Source organism: Vanessa tameamea, chromosome 14 (genome assembly GCF_037043105.1).
Source record: "Vanessa tameamea isolate UH-Manoa-2023 chromosome 14, ilVanTame1 primary haplotype, whole genome shotgun sequence".
NCBI lineage: Eukaryota > Metazoa > Arthropoda > Insecta > Lepidoptera > Nymphalidae > Vanessa > Vanessa tameamea.
Window position 1 is genome coordinate 2,076,155 of NC_087322.1, and position 13,148 is coordinate 2,089,302.

General features: G+C 31.3%; 2 protein-coding genes across 2 annotated transcripts in view; both read left to right on the forward strand.

The window, feature by feature from the left end:
- The first annotated feature begins 1,323 nt into the window (after positions 1-1,323).
- On the forward strand, positions 1,324-4,812 carry LOC113398613 (large ribosomal subunit protein uL22). The gene is made up of 4 exons (XM_026637450.2): positions 1,324-1,406; positions 1,603-1,690; positions 1,778-2,050; positions 4,571-4,812. The coding sequence occupies exons 2-4, from the start codon at positions 1,610-1,612 to the stop codon at positions 4,778-4,780; spliced, it is 564 nt and encodes a 187-aa protein (XP_026493235.1). The 5' UTR covers positions 1,324-1,406; positions 1,603-1,609; the 3' UTR covers positions 4,781-4,812.
- Positions 4,813-7,598: 2,786 nt separating this feature from the next.
- Positions 7,599-13,148, forward strand: part of LOC113398681 (acetylcholine receptor subunit beta-like 2) — a 53,322-nt gene continuing 47,772 nt past the window's right edge. The window contains exon 1 of the mRNA XM_064216925.1: positions 7,599-7,755. Coding sequence (XP_064072995.1) covers positions 7,659-7,755 — 97 coding nt within the window. The 5' untranslated portion in view covers positions 7,599-7,658. The remainder of the gene's footprint in view (positions 7,756-13,148) is intronic.

The following is a 13,148-nucleotide window of genomic DNA, read 5'->3' on the forward strand; positions in this document are numbered from 1 at the left end:
TTTATTTCAGTAATATCTTACAGAAAAGTGTATATTAAGTATTGACAATGGCGAATGACGAAGATTATCGTTAGGATTTAGAAATATAAATATAATTTCAGTCTTCAATACATATCATAACTTCCTAGTCTATTTTATAATTTATATATAGTATTTATTATAGATGTAACCTATTAGCTGCACATTTATTACACAATAAATAAAATTATATGAGAGTTTTTGTTTAATTTGTACCCATACAACCCCTACATGAGAAGTTAAAGATTAATGCAATATAATGCGCCTTGGTCACACAGTGATTACTAATGATCCGCGATGAGAAATAATCATAGGTACTATTATTTTAATTCCTTTTTTGTTTGCTAAAACTAATTTCTCATTAAACAAGTTTCTCCTATCATATGGTATATTATATTCTTTTTATGTATGGGTAATAAGACCTAGCGACGTAAGATTTGCACGTACATTAGCATTAGTAAATTTCCCACTGCTGGGCTAAAGGCCTCCTCTCCCTTTGAGGAGAAGGTTTGGAGCATATTCCACCACGCTGCTCCAATGCGGGTTGCACGTACATATAGGTATATAATTCACAAACAGATCGTGAAATATTGTTGGATTCTATAAAAAATAAATAAATTAAAATAGAATCTATCTTTTGGTTGTATCAACAAAAAAATACGTACATTGTTAATATTATACATGCTTATAATTTTATAAGCTCTCTATTTTAAATTCTACTGCACTGTGAGAGTGCTGTCAATCTTATTCTATTGATCAATAAATATTAATTTAACTTCACAGACATGTTGTAGGTATCTTTCTCTCTGTGTGTGTGATCATTAATTTGTAATATATATATATTTGTGCATGCATATTTTTATTACCAAGCGGCATCATAATTGGAGTATTTTTTGGTATTCCTTTGCAATTTGAATATCTGTCTGTAAAGAAGTCGAGGATTCCAGAAAAACAATTAGATCTATAAATTCCTCCTTAAATAGCATATCTTAGACAATCAAGAAATACCGCACGTTAAACTCGTTGGTTTAAAACTAACACGATGATGACGATAATTAATGCACACACGTTTACTTTACATTTAAATTTTACTACTCTCCAGCCTAACAATGCGGCATTGGCGAATAAAAAGCAACTTGGTTAATGTACAGCAAACGAGTATAACTTTTTATTTATGTAATTTAAAAAAAAATACAATCCACAGAGTCAAGATGTTTTTAAAAATTAGTTTTGTTTTATTTTGTGCGGACAATAAAGCATAACTACGCTTGGCGTTTAAAATAAAGGTTTTTTAAACATGCAACATTGGTAAACTGTCAACTGTCAAAGTTCGTTAAACGTCAGTTTTCGTTGTCTGTTCCTTTTCCTGTTAAAAATTCTCTTGAGAGGTTGGTTTCTTATGTTCGAAATCTAATTTCATCTTAATAAGTATTACGAATTAACTAAAAAATGATTGTGAATTGCAATTAATTAGTGCGCTCTTAATGCTACCGAGTTTATTTTAGCGTTTTTGTGTAAATTTTGTATACTATAAATAATAACCTAAATTGTGTGATAGTGACATAAAGCTGCTCTGTGTTTCAGTAACAAAATGGGTCGTTATTCTCGAGAGCCTGATAATCCAGCCAAGTCATGCAAGGCTCGTGGCTCAAACCTACGTGTTCACTTTAAGGTATGTTCATAAATATAACTTACATCAATATCCACATGGAGTGTTTACGCGTTACCAAATATCAACACAGTTAATTTCAAATTTCAGAACACATACGAGACTGCTATGGCGATTAAGAAATTATCTCTGCGCCGTGCCGTACGCTACCTTAAAAATGTAGTTGACAAGAAAGAATGCATACCATTCCGTCGTTTCAACGGTGGTGTTGGCAGATGTGCACAGGCCAAGCAGTTTGGAACCACACAAGGTCGTTGGCCCAAAAAGTCCGCAGAATTCCTGCTGCAACTCTTGAGGAACGCTGAATCTAACGCGGATTACAAAGGCTTGGATGTTGACAGGCTCGTTATTGATCACATTCAGGTTAGCGATTTATTTGAACATTTACTATAATTTTACTTTCGATAAAAAGAGGAGAGGAGGCGAGAGGAGGAGCTCAACAGAGCGACATTCACAGGCTCTTACTTTTTCATAAACAATTTTGTGTGAATCTCTTATATGCTATATTCTAGTATTTAGTTTTAACACAGGATGTGATGTTCATATACTTATTGAATTCCGTAAATATTATGCTTGGTTGTTTGTCTAAGCTAACAAAATCTGAATGGTTTTTTTAAATTCATATATATTTTTAAATTTAATATCATAAACTGCACGTGCCGCACGTAAAATAAGTTTAGAAGTTATGTTCAAATAATATTTTAACTTTTCCAACTTTTTTCATTAACTTTGGTACAAGATTAGTTGTAATAAGTATATAATATTTATGTTGCAAAACCTCATATTTAAAGTAAATTACTATAGATTTTTGTCCGTGGATGACATTTAGCTTCTAAAGATGACTACTGATGTTAGTGTATTCAACTAATTATATTTTAAACCATTAATTACATTTATAATAAAAATGCGTATATGATCAAAATTGGTTCAACTTTTAAGGATCATCAGTTTTGTATTAGTTAGACATAGTTTGATGTACATATACATTTAAATTAATAAAAAAGGATCTTAAGATTGTATATCTACATAGTTTATGTATGGCAGACTAATTTTGTCCAATGTGGCAATCTCGATGGAGAATAGTCAATAGTTCAGGTCAGGTCAATATAATTTTAATAATTTTTAGGTGAATCGTTACATTTAGTATTAAAACTTCTATTTACTCTATTTAGTATTCAATTGTCACCATTGCCTTACATTGTCAAACATTGTTGCTATAAGAAATGTTACTATACCTTACATTGCCAATACACCATCAACCATGTGAACTATAATGTTATGTATTTTGTGCCAGTTGTTATATTAGTTCACTTATCCTTCAAACTGGAACACACAAATACTAAATATTGATGTTAAGTGGTTGAATATATGATGGGTAAGTGGTTCATATCCAGACTGGCGGGGAATTGTCGGCCACTAAGTAAATTTCATATGGGAGCTTATTTAATATCTTATCATTAAAGCCTAAAACGAATGCAATAAGTAATATATCTAAATCATAGTATAGTAATGGCTCAGTCATTTAAATGCTTTTTAATGATGACAAATATCAGATGAACGCAGACGGATTCTTATATGGACAGCTCACATTGACTAGATTGGTTCCTAAAGACTAGAAAAAAAATCTTAAGGTAGATTATGATACTAGTAATAAACATGCTGGCACAATAAAATAAGAAAAGTTCCAATACAAAATAAAGATCACCAAAGGCACCATGTCTAAAGCTACAAAGTAACAATAAAAAAAAAAAAAGAATTATAGGTTATGCCTTTTTTGCTTGACAGAGTATACATTAATTATACAAACTGTTTTCTAAAGGCAAATATTAACAGTAATAAATTTTGTAAGAGTAACTTGGTATCAAGTTGTTCTAGTTTTTTTGTTACTTACACAAAATTTAAACTAAAATTCTAATCTCAATCGGTATAAATCAGTAGTTTTTTATATATAGACGTTAGGATTCCTCGTCTAAGATTTATAAGTGAATAAAATTTTAAACTGTTTCAATGATACCATGAATGGTACCTGATGTTATATTGTTTTTATGGTTTTTATGTATCCACTTAGTTGTAACTTACTGCTGGATGGAGTGTATGCATTATTACAGGTGTAATTATCTCTGCTGTTATAAATGTTACTTGCACTCAAATTAAAATTTGAAACAATAATTACACCATATTGAAAGTAACTTTTATAAAATTGCTTTTTATTATATTACAAATATGCTAGTGTCTGTGACAGGGTGGGGCGGGGCAAGTATTAGGAATATGACTTTATTAGTTAAGGCATAAAAACAACTAAATATACTTTCTCATTATAATTTTTGTTAGTATATGATTTAAAAAAAAATTAGTAAGGATGCAGATAAGGATTATTATTTGATAGTTCATTTAAAAAAAAAAACCTGTAATTATAATGTTATTGTTGTTTGTCATTCTTGGTCTATGGTTTCTGTAACTATCGAAAAATAACAGTAGCTAAACCAGAATAAGTAACAATTGAAATGGTATAATATTCATTGTTAGTTTAATATTTACTTAAAAACTGATTTGAATATTTGTAAATTTTAATATTACTAACTTTTAGTTTGTATGATCCTATTTGGTCATGAAAATGTAACAGACAGGCAGAGGAAGAGTTCCATTTGCATTTATAATATAAGTATAGATACAAAAATTTAGATTTTATTTCATCTTGAATCTTTCAACATTCTTTATTTTTTATTTTATTTAGGGTACATACCTACAAATTGTCACTGTCACAAAGCTAACACAGTTAAGACACAGACATTAGTATACTATATGTTTACTATATAAATAAATTATGTTTCGGCGGTACCTGTTGTAATAGAATTATTTTCTAAATAAGAATTTCTTTTCTAGGTGAACCGCGCTCCCTGCCTCCGCAGACGTACATACCGTGCTCATGGTCGTATCAACCCTTACATGTCATCTCCCTGCCACATCGAGGTCTGTCTCAGTGAAAGGGAAGACACTGTAGCCCGAGCGGCACCAGCAGACGATGCACCAGCTAAGAAGAAACTTTCCAAAAAGAAGCTCGCGCGCCAGAAGGAAAAGATGATGAGGGAATAGACATTTAAGGGTTAATAAATGACTTACCACAATATTATCTTTTAATTTATCTCATAGATTTATATTATAATAATAGGTTTTTATCTTGTCCTGAAGTCTCATAATAAATATAACGACGCTTTCGTCGTCTCCGCCGAGCAGGGTCGGCCCTTTCACGTTCCCGCTCCGCTGTCTCCTTGACCATGACGGTCTCACTAAAGGAGACTACGGCCCTCCACGCCGATTCCCTGCGGAGCATTGCCTACACGATTGCTCGCAGGGAGAGGTCTCGTCCAATTTCGCGGACCAGGATCTGCCACTCCGCGCTCCACGCAGAGCACGACTCCAGTGTATGCTCCAGTGGGAAATTGATGGATGGAGATATACATCTTGCACATATTAGAGCCTGCAGGCTCTTCGATTAAGATTTACGTAATATATACTCTATGCTTATATATTAATAATAATATTTCGCGTGAATTGACATAATATCTATAATTATATTCATTTGCTTTTCATAACCCGATAAATTGGCAATACTTGGATATATACGAAGCGAAAATGTAAACAGTGCCTAAATATTATAAGTTGTATGGGTAAGACAAATCCAGTTTATTCGGGCTTCGTTGATCTAGATTCTAAATAATCTAAAAAATCGTACCAATCATTTTATTAGAGGTACAGTAGAAAAATAAATGTTACATTACGCTATTAATGTGATTTTTAGTTACGGCATTACGATGATCTTTGAGTAAGGTACAATCTATGAAGTTAGCGAACTCAAAATGTACGTTTTTGAAGTTTGAGTTTTCTGTTTTGGTCCCCTGACAGAAAAATGTAAGATATTTGAACGCTAGGTCCAATCGTAAAACAGCTGGGCTATGCCTGATTTTCTGGAGAATAGACTCGACGTCGTCATCTGATGATCGCTTGGTTGTATATTCCTGGTAATATTTTGGTAGAGGATTAGTGCTAAAACCTGGACGGAGACTGAAAAATAAAGAAATTATGACCTTGACAGAGAGGTCATAGAATTTGAATAGGACTTACCCCTTTTGTCCCTGGCTAAAAGCCCTGGTACATAGTCTTGCAGGGAACCAGATTTTTAAAGCTTTCAATTAGCTTGATAAAAAATGTAGACAAAAAACCGTTATATAAAAAAATATACGCATAATGAATCTTTATATAGATGATATTTTTTAATGTTACTACCCTTGAATATAATATTGAATGTAATCTTAAAGTTTAAGCATCAGTAAAATGTTTAAAAAGTTAAAGTATCTACGCCGAAGATCTCTAAACTAATAAATTAGTATTTAAACGTATTCCATCACTAGAGTTATATATTTTATATAAAAAGAAACAAAATAGTTCTAATTTTTTTTATTGCTTATGTTAAATACATTTTTTTTTGCTGTTCATGTCACGTTTACACCATTTCATCGAGATGTTTTTTATAATTTACAAATTCAAAATACTTTTTGTACAGTAACAGTGATACGATTCTACATTTTAACAACAATGGTCGATAATTTTGATATACATTTTACTTCAGTAAAATATTTATGAACTTATACTATATTTTTTTTTTGCAATATGTTTTGCAGAGTGAGTTAATGTTTTAACGCATACAGTTCTTTACGAATATCTTTTAATGCTTTTTCTAGATAATAATTTGATTCTGCTACTATTTCAGCGTTCAAGCTTGCTTCTTTTCGTTTTCTTTTGGACAAAGTTATTTGATAACGAAGTATTTGATTGTCCGTTGCGAGTATTTTTGCTCTTTCACTCAGATGATACATTTTACTTATAAAGAATAAAGAAGTGTAACAGCGCTTCTTATTTTTAAAATTTAAAGTTTTCTATTACTCTTTAAGGGCACAAGCTTTAAGTTTGGCTTCGTGAAGTAGTTTTTCTAATTTTATATTCTTTTCTTTTAATTCTATTGCCCTGGACATTTCTTGGTGTTGTTTGGTCGTAGCGTCCAGCAGTACTCGTTGAAGATGTTGGTTTTCTTTTAAAACGTCCTTTAATTTGGTTCCAAAATTGAGGCTTGATATTGTATTAGTCCTTAATTTTTGTCGTTTCATAATACACTAGTAAAATTTAAAAATTCCGAAATGAATAATTTTAAATTTACCTAAATCTAGTTATCAAAATATATGACATTTAATTATTTTTTTTACAGTAAAAACCTTTTTCAAACCTATTAAAATAGTTGTAATATTAAAAATATTAACGTAAGACTATCATAAAATTATAGGTAGGTGAACTAAGCCGATCGTTAATGTCCACGCAATTACAATTGGATGTTGTTTTTATTATCTCGTAAGGTATTTTAGATATAAAAAAAAAATACTCTCTTTTATGCCTCAAGACATCGTTTTATTACAATTAAAAAAAGCCTTAAAAGCCTAGTCTCGCATTTTTAAATTTGGACCGATAATTATTGTTAAAATATTGAAAAATATCCAGTGTTTAATCGTTTTTATATATCAGAAGAAAAAAGTAGATTTTAATCAAAACTTTTTTTTTAAAAAATTTTAGAAGTTGCAATTTTGACTTATTTTGAAAAAATCTAAAAAACGTGATAACTCAAAAATGGTTCACTTTTGCATAATGCATATGGGGGTTAAAATTATCGCAAATAATCATCCCTATCACCTCCTAACGGGAATACGTCGAATTACCAATGACCCTGTATTTATTATATTTTTGTTTAAACTGATATTATATCAGTTTCAAGGTGCCAATAATTGGGTAGCTTACCCTAGGTGTTATATAAATAATTATTCAATTAATTTTATGCTAGAAAATTTGCACTAAGCCATTTACTAGTTTATCGAAGAGTACTAAGTAATTGAGTAGTATTGTACCAAACGCCAACACAGTCGCACGTATGTCGCACGCGCGCGCTACAGTCCTGATCTGCGCGTGCGCGCTCGTTGCAAACATTGTTGCAATTCCTGCGCCGCCGAGGAGATCAGACAATAAAGGTATTATTACATTTTAATTCAAATACCCAAAATAAATTCTGAACAGTTTAAATAATATCTGCTTGTTTAAAGCTATACTTAAATGTATAATAATATTTTTTTATTGGCAATAAAATATTAAAATAATAATTAAAAAATATTAAATCATTAAAATCATTATTCACTAAAGTGAATAATGATTTATTTCAGTTATGGCAACCTTTTTATTAATTAATTAATTATTATTTCTGACATATCTCATAAACTATCGAATTCAACTTTTATTTTATCGACATACTTTCAAATGTGGGAAGGCTAGAGTTTTTAAATGATATTTAATTTAGTTATTTACTCAATTCTTATATTAATAAACCAATTATTTATATAATTTTCGTAAGAACATTTTGACTTCATAACTTTTAACAAGTTGCCCCCCAATAAATTTTCCTTAGGTACTTAGTATTACTTATATATTCAGAAAATTAATAGACGAAATTGAAATATACGATACTAAATCTTGATACGACATTTCCAGATATTAAAAATCCATATATTCGGCGCTAAATATCTAAGATATATTACTTACTATAGGTACAATTACCATTTGCTTTAAATAAAAAAAAAAATGTAAAATAATATTAATTTTTTCTTTATATAAATAAAAACAAAGACATTTTATATACATTCAAAGCATATGTATATAATATAATAGACAATTGTTTTCTTTTTAAACATACGATATCGAAGAAGCGACAAATAATTTAAACTTATTTTAAAATCGTTTAAATGTATCATGCGTTATAATCAAAGCAATATATTCTTATCGATAAATTAACGTTTTAACAAACGCAAATAGAAAAAGAAATCGAATATTCTTAATTCAAAATTTTAAATTTTAATAGCAGTACTTATAGTACCATTTATAGAACTACGGTATGAGGTACATAGGTACGCAGAACTGGTTCAAGTCCCTCCGCATTACGTATATAGATCATTGACACCAAAACAGTAACGGGGCGCGGCATCTTTGATGGAGATGACCCACATCCCCGCTCTGACTGACACACTCTCACCCTATTTTAAGCATACTTCAACGAAATTACCTATGAGAGTGTGGTGGGAATAAGAGTTTTTTCGATGTTAAAAAGTTAATAACGCAAGTTAGTGTAAGTTGCAACTTAAGTAGTAAGTGGGAATAAAATTGATCCAAATTATATTAGGTACATAGGTATAGTGTAGATACTAACTATAGCGCGATTTAAATTAAAAAAATATTGCGATTTAAATTTAAGACGTTGGAAAGTTAGACCTTTGTTTTAATTTAAAAAAAAAAACAACAAATGGTATTATTTTGCCGACCGCACTGCACATATGACGATGCATGTAAGGTTCACGGCTGATTTATTTGTAGAAAACAAATAATAATGTCGTAAGCATTTAATCAAAGACTTACAAAATATCATACGAGTCACTTTAACTAGAATGAATCTGTCTTAGAGTAACTGCTTCAAGTCGAAACACAGATTGCTGTGAAAGAAATGTGCTACAAGTTCCATTGTTAATATAATAATAAATATTCAGTCAATGTGTCATGTTGTTGTCAATTACATAACTGTCTATAAAACGTCATTAATAATATTTATCCATCAGATGAGCCTCCTGCTCGTATGCCCTGTCCCCTATAATATATATATAAAAAAAAAAACGTAATGAGCCAATCATTTAATAAATAACTAATAAATTTATCAATGGTCAGCTATAAGTAACGACAATAATAAATACATGGTAGACGAATTTTTAAAATTAAAAAGAAATAGTTTCATTGTTATTGTGTTAAATATTTTGCTAGATATTTAACTTTAGTAAATATCTAGCAAAAGGGCCCCAAATTTAGATGTGCCCAAGAGCCCCAGCATAGCTTGAGGCCGCTGATCTGGATATACTATTTAATTATTTTTTATTTTAACTAGTCCTTACGCCTGCATCGAATATATTTAATACTAAATGTTGAATTTAAGAACATCGTTAGATGTGATGTTTGATACAAAACCGGCCAAGTGAATCTGTGAAAATATCAACTGTCTACCTATCATGGTTCTTGAGACACAGACTGGTCCGTCCCTACGGGACCCTATTAATGTAGTGTCACGTTTTACCCTTTGGGTATGGAACGCTAAGAAGTTTAATTTTAGCCACTTGAAATAATAAAACTTGATGTCCATAAAACAATATCGTGAACACTTCATCATAACGCTCTGGTTAATATATCTGGTTCGGTAAATTGTTCACGCCTTGACGCTCACTGTTACCTTGTTACTTTTTACTCACTTTATTAACAAGCTTTTATATTCTAAGTGACCTCTTTGTCTCGCTCCTGCCCACTTGATGGAAGAGGATGGAAGTTTCATTCGTTCAAGGATTTTGTTATTGCATTGTTCTCTCAACTAGGGAGTTGTTTTATTGAAAAACTGAGCATGAGATGGGTTATTCAAATTGTTTTATATATAAACGATTTTAACTAAAAATGAGTTATTGGTTCGGTACCTAATTGGGAACGCTTTAACTGGTGGATTGGCTTTCTGCAATCACATAGGGTACATTATATCGTATAGTAGTTAATGCGCTAAGTGCTCATGGCAGCTGTGAGTCATTTGAGTAGTATCTAATATATAAATCCACAAAAAATAAGCTATAAAACCTAATATGTGATAATTTTACAATAACTAACGAGTTATGTGATCTCTCTAGCCGTATTCATTAACTTAATTACGCCATAACTTTACTGACGGAATATGATTTTCACATTCATTTAAATTTCACCTTTGGACATCCGGTCAAAATTCGAAGTTTCATCCGCAACACTTAGATGTCCGAAAATCTAAAATCAACAACAGCGCGATTTTCAAGGCATTATTTGCTTCGCACAACCACTTTATGGACTTGGGAACTTTTAAGAAAAGAGCATACACATTTCTTAAAGGCCGGCAACGCACTTGCAAGTTCCCCGGTGTTGCACTTTCCATTTATATCTCCTGAAAAATTATACATATAAAATGAATTTTCATTCAAGTGAGTTTTTAATAAGCACGTTTGAATCGTCATGTTACTTGATGAGTTCCAGATCCTACAGACTAGCTCCGTTGATAAGAGTTGATATTTTACTTGGCGATTGGGCTTTGTGCAAGCTAATCATATAATCTATCGACAAACAGTAATACTTAGTATTAAAGTATATTGTGCTAGTATAACTACAGACAGAAGGGGTAATGTGAGGAACGATTAATACTTCTTAAAGTACCAGTAAGTTTGGGCAGCGGTTATATCATCAGCTGGGTCATTGGCTAGACTGGATTGAAAAAATAAAACAAGCCTACCAATATGCATAAAAAAATGTAGTGCGAACACTTGTTCGTAATGTAACCGTCAAGTAATTCAATAGCTACAATGATTATAATCACATTTATAATTTAAAAGGACATTACTTCATGTTATTCGTTCGAGTATCGAATACTTTTATATCTGCAGTTTTGAGAATTTGTTCTAATTACTAACGATTAAAATAAATAAAGTCAAACCTTCTTGGTGTTGAACTTTTTTCTATTAAATGCTATTTTAATGCTCATTCTAAGTTATATTAAAAAATAATCAAATTCAAATTTCGATTTCAATGGTTGTCTGACTGGACTAATGGACATTGTCGCAGTAAATTCGAGTGTGCGACTTGACCGTCCCCAAGAGCGTTTGATCGTAGGTCAGTGAACATACATTAGCAATACAAATTGGATTACGACACGCGCTTATTACGATACATAGAATGTTTAATTTTGATTTGTTATTGATTTTTTTTATATTTGCCTATTTCTGATATAATTATAATTTGTACAGTAAATAGTACCTATAGTTCATTATCATTCATCATTAGCAGCCTGTAAATTTCCCACTGCTGGGCTAAGACCTCCTCTCACTTTGAGGAGAAGGTTTGGAGCATATTCCACGACGCCGCTCCAATGCGGATTGGTGGAATACACATGTGGCAGAATTTCGTTGAAATTAGACACATGCAGGTTTCCTCACGATGTTTTCTACACCGAGATGAATTTTAAATAAAGATTATGAAAATTCAGTCGTGCCTGCCTGGGTTTGAACCTGAAACCATCGATTAAGATGTACGCGTTCTACCCACTGGGCCATCTCGGCTCTGTAAAGGTATAGTTAACTTTACATAATCGGTTTTCATGAACAATATAGTCTATTCGAAACAAATGAGGACAAAAACCAAATAAACAACTTTAGCACCGAATTGATTTGATATCAATGGCCCAAAGCTTGAATAGTAAGTGATATTCGTTATGAATTTGCGAAATAATGGCGTTTTGAATCTCGACGAAGCTTCCGCTAATTTGGAAGTAAAATTAAAGTGGATATAAATATTTATTCGAATGTTGTACTATAAATAGAGATATATAAATCAAGAACTGTTAGTACTGTATTTCCACCAACCCGCATTGGAGCAGCGTGGTGGAATATGCTCCATACCTTCTCCTCAACGGGAGAGGAGGCCTTAGCCCAGCAGTGGGAAATTTACAGGCTGATTATGTATGTTATGTTTTATGTAGTAGTGTATAATATAGCTGAGCTATTAGCAAATCGGATGGAATACGCGAATCCAAGGTTAGTTTATCTTTTTTCCTTCTTCGATTGGACTATAGTAGCTCCGTGATATTACTTTTATTTATAATAGTTTAATACTAATGTCTGTAGTCACAACGTAGCCACGTAATCTGTTGTTGTGACTACAATATTATTTTCCATACTATATAAAATGTGACTATTTAGAAATTATCTCCTAATTTTAATTTCAAATCTTTTTATCATTTTAAGGGCTTATTATATCAATTTTTTTTCTGTAATGTAATCGTAAGTTTGTAGTTTTGAAATTGCGGACATAACGTAAGAAGAGGATATACATTTATGGTTTCTTGAAATGTTTCTAAACATTGTGTTTCAAGAAACATACAATAAGTACAAGTGTGTCATTACGTTTTAAAGTAAATCCGTCATAGCGTTTTTTATATAATTTCGAGTCCAATAAATTAAATTATTAATAAATGATCTGAATATCAATTGATTTACCTCTGCTTACACGGTGAGTGCGCCGCCATCTATGGGTTTAAATGGTTTAGATCCTTGCGTCTGTGAAACTTATTCACTACGTCTAACATAAAGTATTTATGTTTAACGGATCGCTGCTTTAGAATAAAACTTTAATCTGTAACATATATATATATATATATATATATATAAATTTTCTTTTTTATATGTTATAATTGAACTAAATTAAGATCTGAACCCCCAATCATCGGCAACGATTCACGTTTTCTAACCACTAAGCCCGAGTTCTGTACCAGTACATA

Excerpts from the sequence above, each read along its gene's own strand:
- LOC113398613 (XM_026637450.2), top strand. The coding sequence starts at position 1,610 with ATGGGTCGTTATTCTCGAGAGCCTGATAATCCAGCCAAGTCATGCAAG. Across the intron at positions 1,691-1,777 it reads ACCTACGTGTTCACTTTAAG|AACACATACGAGACTGCTAT; the intron begins GTATGTTCATAA and ends TTCAAATTTCAG. Across the intron at positions 2,051-4,570 it reads TCGTTATTGATCACATTCAG|GTGAACCGCGCTCCCTGCCT; the intron begins GTTAGCGATTTA and ends TTTCTTTTCTAG.